General features: G+C 43.1%; 1 protein-coding gene across 1 annotated transcript in view; it reads left to right on the top strand.

The window, feature by feature from the left end:
• Positions 1 to 4,414: 4,414 nt before the first annotated feature.
• LOC124795631 (general transcription factor IIF subunit 1-like) overlaps positions 4,415 to 10,622 on the top strand; it is a 29,334-nt gene continuing 23,126 nt past the window's right edge. The window contains exon 1 of the mRNA XM_047259703.1: positions 4,415 to 4,441. Coding sequence (XP_047115659.1) covers positions 4,415 to 4,441 — 27 coding nt within the window. The remainder of the gene's footprint in view (positions 4,442 to 10,622) is intronic.

Raw genomic sequence — 10,622 nt, 5'->3', positions numbered from 1 at the left:
CTGGTCCCGGCGGAGGTTCGAGTCTTCCCTCGAGCATGGGTGTGTGTGTTTGTCCTCAGGATAATTTAGGTTACGTAGTGTGTAAGCTTAGGGACTGATGACAATGGCAGTTAAGTCCCATAAGATTTCACACACATTTGAACCTTTTTTTTGTATTTCTGATCCTGTTATCAACAAAACGTTGGAATTATATAACTCCTCTTGTTTTCCTTTAGTATTAATGCTATTTTTTGTAGTTCTTTATGTTCATTTGGCCACATGTGCAAGGGATTTTATATATTCCTACTGTTGCAAGCGGCGTGCGTGGTGCCTTTGAAGAATTCAAATATTCGCGCAGCTTTCTCCTTCATTTAAACGCTGTGTTAATACCGGGTCTTCTTAGCATTCTGCTTATGCGATTTGTGTTTGTTTTTACGGCTGACATATATAAAATCCCCTCCACATCCTGTGAAGTGTACGTATGAACTACAAAAAAAAAAAACATTAACACCCATCTTGAGGAACACCAACGCAATTGTCGGCTGGAAACCCGGGTATATAAGCAGTAACAGAGCACGAGCTGATACCAGAGAACTATAAAATTAGTTTCTCTGATAAAATGGTCTTATCAATATCCAGTCATTACTATGCTAGGATGTACAGAGAAGACCGTAGACATTCGAAAGTACAAATACGACTTTAACAGAAAAGAAGGACTGAAATCAGACAGGTTAACGCACAGACCCATGCCCGAGGAAGGACTCGAAGCTCCGGCGGGAGGGGCTGCGCAATCTGTGACAATGGCGCTTCAAACCGCACGGCCACTCCGCGCGGCGTCCCATAACAAACTGCATAACAAACATAAGTGCGACTCCGTGATTCTAGGCAGCGGTCTGATGAAGTTGCGAACCTACCGTTGCGCAGATACGCATAAGCAATTCGGCTGTACTGAGCTACCTTGAGTGCTGTCTGATTCTTTATAGCCTCTGATAATGTCTCTAGTAGGCGGTATTACATGCCTTGGACCACAGCCTACTATCCATACAACAAATAATGTAAGTACCGACCGTGAAATCCTGCAATGTGTAAATGAAGTTTGTTTGCTCCTTCTGTAACTATTTACGGTAGGGTACAACTTAATTAAAGTGGATTGGACAACTGAAAGACCTCCTCGCCAGCCCGCCAAAGATCAAGGGATGTCCAACGGCCGCCGTGCCGTCCTCTGTCTTGTGTCGAGCGGATATGGCATTGAGGAGCATGTGGTCAGCAAACAGCTCTCCTGGCCGTTTTGCAGACTTTCCAGGCATTGGAGCACCTACTGTTCGATCAAGGAAGAATCCTTGACAGTGCATGGAATCGAACCTAGGTCTTCCGCATGTAGCCATCTACGATGGCCACTCAATTACGGAGGTGGGCGGATTGGACAATTAGTCAGACTTCACAAAAAATGATTTAGTCTTCATTTTCTTGTTTTATTTTATTGTTGTGGTGATTGTGAGTCCATTGTTTTGTTTATTTAGTATTAGCAACTGACGATGGTAAACCCTTTGCTGCTTATCTTTGTACCACGATGCGCAACTATTTCTTTATCAGTTATGGTAGACAATGGGCTATATCACCAAAGTAAATAATAATATTGAAACAAGTGACAGTGTAGTTTCCAAGTAACCACATCTTGCTAAGACCCACAATGAAACCAATAGAAATTATAAAAAATGTACATTTTATTTAAGAGTACTGTTGTTTGATATTCTAATATAAAGGTAGTGATATGAAATACATTAAAGGCAAAAACACTTAGCAAAAAACAGTTTCGCATTAGTTTCAAAAATACATGTGGAGAATTTTTAAATGGTTACAAGCATTGGGTGACAAAAACGTTGTCACACAACACAATTTTCTTACACCTATTCCTACTGGTTGTTGTAACCCATTAACTCGCTTCTAAATAACCAGGCAGAGCTGTGCAAGAGATTATTACCCCTTTTATTCCGTGAGCCATTCAAGACGTCAAAACGAGGTACTCAAGAAATGGTGTATCTTGGAGGAGAACGTATTTTTATTACAGGGATAATACTCGCAACTCTAGTACGATATCAATAGAGATGCTGAAGCATTTACATAAATTTTGTGAAGGTGATATCCCACAGCACGAAAGTGTTGAAAAAAGACGTTACAATACCACCGCCATGAGCTGCTTATAAATATTTCTTTGTTACAACCAGTTTGGATCCTCGGATGATCGTCAGCTACCTTGGAGTCATTTAGAACACCTTACACGGCAATACGAAACCTGTGTCGTCAAACAGCATAAAATCTTTCATACGTCACTACAGTTGAGTAACGTATTTCACTACCTGGTAGCAGTGACTCATGAAGAATTAAAGTAATATAAGTAGTTTTAAATTACATCAAGATACCTGATGATGGTCCGAGGGTTTAAACAAATAGTTCAGAAAAGTCGCTCTTTGTGGTGGTACTATGACGAGTTTTAAAGCATTCATGTTTTTTAAGTAATTAATACTTCCTACAAGGCACCGGAAATTTTCAGAAAACATTAGTATTTACCGCATAACAATGTGCTGAATTTGAGAGGCAAGGTTATCGGAATCCGTTGTTGCGATGTTAAAACTGTATATCGCTGTTCTCGTCTTTTCGAGAGCCTTCGACGACGCATAAATTATGGGAAGTCCCATTAAAAAAATATTTGATTCTGTTTGCCTGTTGATCCTAAAGTGTTAGCTTTATACCAGTTCTATGTGATGCTCTGCACGCAATTATTTGCCTAAAATTTCCGTTTTACTTCTCAAACCGTTCACGAAATAAGAGTTGTTAATGGCAACAGCCACGAAAGCCTGCTGACTTACGTAAGACTTGTTCCACATGTCAACATAAGAATCATGTAGGATCAACGTTGATTCATACCTCTGATGATATTAATTCACGGAGGCGTCTGTATGAGGTTTTTATTCACGAATGCTGTCAAATGGCTGATGAGGATGTATATACATCTACACCCATACTCTGCAAACCTCTATGACGTGCATTGCAGAGGGTACTTCTCATTGTATCACTTATTAGGGTGACTTCCCATTCCATTTGAGTACGAAGCGAACGAAGAGGGACTGTTTAAACGACTCTGTGTGCGCTATAATTAGTCTAATCTGCCTTCGCGGTCACTACGGGAGTAGTTTGATTCTAGATTCTCGTTCTTGAAACTTTTTAGGAAGGGTTTCGCTTTATATGAATGCGGATTCAGTGTGGTGTCTGTTCTTTCGGACAAACACCACACAGCTCTTGATACATATTAAGTAAATTGAAGGGGGAGAAAGGAAAGGAAAAGGAAGGGGATATTGGTGTCAGTTGCGTGGGGATTTTATACAGAACCAGCGGCGACGAGTGAAAATCTGTGCCGGACCGGGATTCGAACCCGCGATCTCTCGCTTACTAGGCACCCGAGTTAACCACTGCGCCACCTGGACACAGTGTTTATCACAATTGCGCGTACTATTTCGGTACTCCTACCGGCCGACCCACACCCCGACCTGTTGTCACCTATCTGCAGTCCCCGTACATGAGATCCCCGCAAGAGGTTGGACGTAATTGTGCATCCACACCTGAAAGTGGTGGATTCACTGCCCATCGAGGCGAACCAGACACTCGTCGCTGCCGTTTCTGCATAAAATCCCGATGCAGTTGACATTAATAATTCCATCCCTTGCTTTTCCTTTTCTTTCTCCCCCACCGACCTTCAATTTACAGAATTTCGCGTAATAAAATTGGTTCAAATGGTTCTGAGCACTATGGGACTCAACTGCTGTGGTCATAAGTCCCCTAGAACTTAGAACTACTTAAACCTAACTAACCTAAGGACATCACACACATCCATGCCCGAGGCAGGATTCGAACCTGCGACCGTAGCGGTCGTGTGGTTCCAAACTGTAGCGCCTTTAACCGCTCGGCCACTCCGGCCGGTTTTCGCGTAATAGCTGAGGGCTATCTTTAAGCATTTGCCAGCTCTGTTCTCAAAACGTTATCGATAGCTGCTCTTTCCTAGTGATTAGCAGTAGTAAAACGTGGGCACTTGGAACTATTCAGCCTCTATCATACTGACCGACGGCCTTTTCGGAAATTCCTTGAAGCGCTACTTGGACAGCCCACGTCTTTTATTACTTCGTATAGACTGAAATGCGCTAAAAAAAAAAAAAAAAAAAAAAGCTGGGACACCCACTGACGACTCGTAAAGCCTCTTTATGGCAGTGAGCCGTGGTGAACTGTCATCATTCACCTTAGGGCGCGCTGACCAGGCGCAACCCGAGGCAGTGTAGTTGTACGCAGACAGGGGGCGTGTCGCTTGCGTCACGCAGCCGCTGCGCGCCGCGCTGGTATAAAGGCGCTGCCAGCCGGGCGGCGGACTCTGTTCAGTGCTTCCGTCATGGCTGCTCGCGTCATCTCTCCCCGGGTGAGTACTCCGCCAGACATACATGTTGTTAGTGCCTGAGTTTCCTGCCCATTAACGAGCCGTCACTAGGAAGGCAAAAGCGTCCATCCTCCTTCCTGCATGCGAAGATCCATTCACTAACATTAGTAATGATTTGGCAGCGCCTTCGAACATAGTTAAACGCTGTCGACGAACGACATTAACCCTCTAACGGTAAGGTGAAGTTTCCTGACATAAACGGTAAGGTGGGGTTGGATCAGACCCCACCCTCCAAATATCGATTTTTCGGGGTAAAATAAAAAATGAGTAATGGGAAAAACTTTTACTATCAATTAAACACATATAATATTTGTTATAACAAGTTTTTTTATTTTTGTAGTTAATAAGTAAGAATATAAAGTACTTTGGAAAAAATAGGAACTTGATTACAAAAAAATACCTTAATAGAAATATTCTCTAAAAAATTGTTGAAAATATAGTAAAAATCAATAGATTCAGTCATCAACTAGGAACGTGAGTGCTTTAGAAATTCTAAAGATAGGAACTAAATGAGAAACATCTCTTACTAATTGTAGAAAATAATTATAGTGTCAGCAGTTTCGAAATATAAAGTTCTCAATAATAAATGTCTTTGTACAAAAAAATGGCTCTGAGCACTATGGGACTTAACTTCTGAGGTCATCAGTCCCCTAGAACTTAGAACTACTTAAACCTAACTAACCTAAGGACATCACACACATCCATGCCCGAGGCAGGATTCGAACCTGCGACCGTAGTGGTCGAGCGGTTCCAGACTGTAGCGCCTAGAACCGCTCGTCCACCACGGCCGGCTTGTCTTTGTACACATAATGTAATAGAAACAATAATAAATGTATGATGTTATCCTGGAAACGGTCACATACAGCCCTCAAAATACATATTTGGAACAATTTATCACATCTCAGTTTCTTTACAGCCAGGGCATATAATAACTTTATGCTCCCCACATATAGAACGATTACACTTACTACAAAAAGCATTTCCCTTCCTATCTTTTGATCTGTCACAAAAATCACATCTTCTTTTCTTTAGTGGCTGTGCTTGGGTAGGCTTGTCTAATTCGATTGGTTCTTTTTCTAAAAGTTTTCCAATAGTGAACGGAGCTCACGGGGAAGATGTGTGTTATTCAACCTCTTTTCCATAAGAGGTTTTGTCAAAGAGAGCGCAAGGTTTTTGAGAAATGATATTCTCGCGTCATTTGAAAAGCTGTCCATTTTGCTATTGCTTTTGTAAATGATAAAACTATTTATAGCAGCGATGTCTAAAATGGCATAAAAGTACCGCATGGGTCATCTTTTCGATTTTCTTTTTGTGGTCCTGCTGTGGCAAAGCATAGCTTATACATCGACCCCTCCTTTAGTTAGATTGTAGAACTCCACAATTTCAGGCTTATTTGACTTTTCATTTATGTCTCCAGAGAAGTGCATAGACGATATCAGTAAAACTTTTTTATTTTTCTTTGGGGTAAATGACACCAAAGTTTTGTCGTCCTGATTCATAAATTTTGAAGAGTCTACTGGAGCGGAAAGCAGCATTGATGGTGGTATTGGAGATTTGTTCCTCCTCAGTGTACATACAAATGTGAGGTTCTTTTGGAGGAGTGCTTCAGACACCTCCAGTTAGGAGGACCAATTGTACTCTGCAATGCTTCTATCAGAACCCCTGATAGATTCCGTCAGGCGCAAAACATACTGGGCAGGTAAAGGCAAATCTCCAGGTCTCCTCTTTATTCTGTTGTCCTTGCCAGTGTACGGAATGCCACGCAAAAAATAGAATGTCCTTGCGTCTCATAGTGACATTATTTTCAACCCATATTTGTCGGGTTTCGATGGAATATATATTTTGAATGGACAGGCACCCCGAAAACTCAGTAGAGTCTCATCTACTGTGACATATTCAGATGGACTATAATTTTTTTCACTGTTAGATTCAAACACGTCCCACACTTCTCTGAAAGCCGCAAATTTGTCGTTGATTTTTTGGCCTCTCTGGTGGCTTTATCATCGAAGCGGAGGTTTTCTAGAAGAAATGCAAACCTTTTCTTGCATATAGTGCAACGGAATACCGGAGGTCCATAGGTTGCTGAGAACATCTCATCTACACTGAGCATATAAATTTTTAGGACACCATTCGTGAAGAGAAGGCCCATCAACCCTTTTATTTCAACGCTCTCCGTTGGTGAATCAAACCACTGGACCATATGTACGTTTGCCTAGATTTCTCGATTTCAAGATTTGTGTACAAAACAATTTTTTCTATAATTTTCGAATCTATAAATAATAAAAATATTTCCAATTCACTAGTGACCCCCCTTGCTTCCCCACGTGGAATAGGTAGATGAGTAATAATATTTGACGCTGGTGTCCTAGAAAATTGAATGGACGGGTTTGTTGGTCCATATTGTCTCTAAGTCTTTACCTAGCTCAAAATTTCCCTCATCATCTACATCTGACTGAGAATTATCAAACCCGACTGCTCCTGCCGCACAATGAAATACATCATCCTCGTCATCAGTATTAGATAATACATCATCCTCGGTTTCAGAACAGTTTTCTGCGTCGATATTGTCGCCATCCTCTGACTCAGCCTCCTGTCGGAGAAACTCGTTGTATATCTCCTCAGGAGTTCTAAGGAGGTAATGCGCCATTTTAGTAAGATACTGGAAGAGAAAACAAAACGTAGATGTACGAGGGCAGTTCAATAAGTAATGCAACACATTTTTTTTCTCGGCCAATTTTGGTTGAAAAAACCGGAAATTGCTTGTGGAATATTTTCAAACATTCCCGCTTCGTCTCGTATAGTTTAATTGACTTCCGACAGGTGGCAGCGCTGTACGGAGCTGTTAAAATGGCGTCTGTAATGGATGTGCGTTGCAAACAACGGGCAGTGATCGAGTTTCTTTTGGCGGAAAACCAGGGCATCTCAGATATTCATAGGCGCTTGCAGAATGTCTACGGTGATCTGGCAGTGGACAAAAGCACGGTGAGTCGTTGGGCAAAGCGTGTGTCATCGTCGCCGCAAGGTCAAGCAAGACTGTCTGATCTCCCGCGTGCGGGCCGGCCGTGCACAGCTGTGACTCCTGCAATGGCGGAGCGTGCGAACACACTCGTTCGAGATGATCGACGGATCACCATCAAACAACTCAGTGCTCAACTTGACATCTCTGTTGGTAGTGCTGTCACAATTGTTCACCAGTTGGGATATTCAAAGGTTTGTTCCCGCTGGGTCCCTCGTTGTCTAACCGAACACCATAAAGAGCAAAGGAGAACCATCTGTGCGGAATTGCTTGCTCGTCATGTGGCTGAGGGTGACAATTTCTTGTCAAAGATTGTTACAGGCGATGAAACATGGGTTCATCACTTCGAACCTGAAACAAAACGGCAATCAATGGAATGGCGCCACACCCACTCCCCTACCAAGAAAAAGTTTAAAGCCATACCCTCAGCCGGTAAAGTCATGGTTACAGTCTTCTGGGACGCTGAAGAGGTTATTCTGTTCGATGTCCTTCCCCATGGTCAAACGATCAACTCTGAAGTGTATTTTGCTACTCTTCAGAAATTGAAGAAACGACTTCAGCGTGTTCGTAGGCACAAAAATCTGAACGAACTTCTCCTTCATGCCAACGCAAGACCTCACACAAGTCTTCGCACCCGAGAGGAGCTCACAAAACTTCAGTGGACTGTTCTTCCTCATGCACCTTACAGCCCCGATCTCGCACCGTCGGATTTCCATATGTTTGGCCCAATGAAGGACGCAATCCGTGGGAGGCACTACGCGGATGATGAAGAAGTTATTGATGCAGTACGACGTTGGCTCCGACATCGACCAGTGGAATGGTACCGTGCAGGCATACAGGCCCTCATTTCAAGGTGGCGTAAGGCCGTAGCATTGAATGGAGATTACGTTGAAAAATAGTGTTGTGTAGCTAAAAGATTGGGGAATAACCTGGTGTATTTCAATGCTGAATAAAACAACCCCTGTTTCAGAAAAAAAATGTGTTGCATTACTTATTGAACTGCCCTCGTAATATAAACATCAATATGGGGTTGAATCCTCCCCACAAAAGAAACTAATAAGTGTGACGTAAACAGTAAGGTGGGGTCGGATCCAACCCGAGCGCTGGTAATGTAGGTTTCGGATAGAGAGGGTAGCTGCAGGTGATTCACCAGACTGACGTGGCCTCCTCGGCGTTCTCGGGACGACTGGCTGGTAGGGTAGCTCGAACCAGATCGCTCTCAGAAAAGGGAGTGGGGAGTTGTAATCCAAACAGACTCGCTGGTGTCGGATCCAACCCCAACCTTACCGTTAGAGGGTTAACGTGAAATCTGTTCTGTGTATAGGCCACGAGTCACAAGTAGAAACAAAATGAGAAGTCATTATCATTTCATCATTTTACTTACTTGCGCACAAATTTTCGTTTCGTAGCCATCCTTGCAGGAAAAAGAGAAAGCTAATTTGTGACATGAAAGAGTGTGATGGAACGATTGTGGTAGTCTCACGTCGTTATTGTGTCTATTAGGCTCTTTACAATATAATGAAAACGGCCAGAATTTTGTCATTATGTACTGAAGACGTTTATGAGTCACTGACAGCTTTATATGTGCGTACTAACGACCCGAAAAGTACTATTCGGTGATACAAATGTTGACCTCGCTACCCCACCGCAGAGCGCAGTGCGGTGAGGCAACTTTAAATTCTTAAATATGAACATAACATTATTCTTGTTCAGTCGGATTCTCCGGGAAAAAAATACGTAACTTTTGTTAAAATGGCTCTAAGCACTATGGGACTTAACATCTGCGATCATCAGTCCCCTAGACTTAGAACTAAATAAGCCTAACTAACCTAAGGACTTCACACACATCCATACCCAAGGCAGGATTCGAACCTACGACCACAGCAGCAGCGCGGTTCCGGACTGAGCGCCTGGAACCGCTCGGCCAAAACGGCCGGCGTAACTTTAGTATGTCACACTTTTGTCATTGCGCGATACACGACGAATAACAGAATTGACAGGCAAAACGGTGGGCGTATTATCTCGAGAAAAATGATTTGGATCAAAAATGTTCAAACAGACTTGTCTGGCAAATGGCTCAGCGCTTTGCAGTTTTCTGTGTGTAGCTGTTTTCCAGCTTTCATTGATTCATTATTTGACAGGTGTGCACGTCGTCCCTCGTTTTTTAAATATGTTCCTTCATAACCTGACTGCTTTAATAGTTAGTGTTGTGGATTGGCATGAGAGCCAACCCACTATGAGAGGAAGCCGAAAGGCACGCGTTTAAGCTCACGCAGGCTGGCGTGAGGTCTGGAACAGAACAAGGAATTCAGACTTCAGAAAAAAGGTGGTACTTGGTGGAATACTTAACTTTAATCCATCAATGTTGAACGTGGCTCTCGTCTGTACATTCTTCACAATATCAATAGCAACTGATAATGGCGCCTTGCTAGGTCGTAGCAAATGACGTAGCTGAAGGCTATGCTAACTATCGTCTCGGCAAATGAGAACGTATTTTGTCAGTGAACCATCGCCTAGCAAAGTCGGTTGTACAACTGGGGCGAGTGCTAGGAAGTCTCTCTAGACCTGCCGTGTGGCGGCGCTCGGTCTGCAATCACTGATAGTGGCGACACGCGGGTCCGACGTATACTAATGGACCGCAGCCGATTTAAAGGCTACCACCTAGCAAGTGTGGTGTCTGGCGGTGACACCACAGTTAGAATGCAGGCAGTTACCATAGAAGAAAAAATTAAAGTGGATTACATTTTTGGAGGAAGTGGCAGAAATGTCCGATCACGCGCTTCTTTTTCTGTGTATTCGACAGTTCTCCACAGAGGGAACTGTACAACTACGAAAAAGGAAGTGTCGAAGAACGGTTCGAATCCTGCCTCGGGCATGAATGTTTGTGATGTCCTTAGGTTAGTTAGGTTTAACTAGTTCTAAGTTCTAGGGGACTAATGACCTCAGCAGTTGAGTCCCATAGTGCTCAGAGCCATTTGAAGAACAGTTGCTGGAGAGGCTAATGAAACTGCAATATTAGGTGCAGTGAATCAGTCATCGGCGGATCGGAAGAGGTGGTGCAGCTAACTTGGCCTGAAAGATCGCCAAGTCTCACTTCGTCCGACTTTTGTTTGTGGGGTTTCACAAAGTGTGAAGCCTTCAGAGTAT

Source organism: Schistocerca piceifrons, chromosome 4, assembly GCF_021461385.2.
Source record: "Schistocerca piceifrons isolate TAMUIC-IGC-003096 chromosome 4, iqSchPice1.1, whole genome shotgun sequence".
Classification (NCBI taxonomy): Eukaryota; Metazoa; Arthropoda; class Insecta; order Orthoptera; family Acrididae; genus Schistocerca; species Schistocerca piceifrons.
The sequence above is the reverse complement of the archived record's forward strand: the minus strand, read 5'-3'. Positions and strand labels throughout refer to the sequence as shown.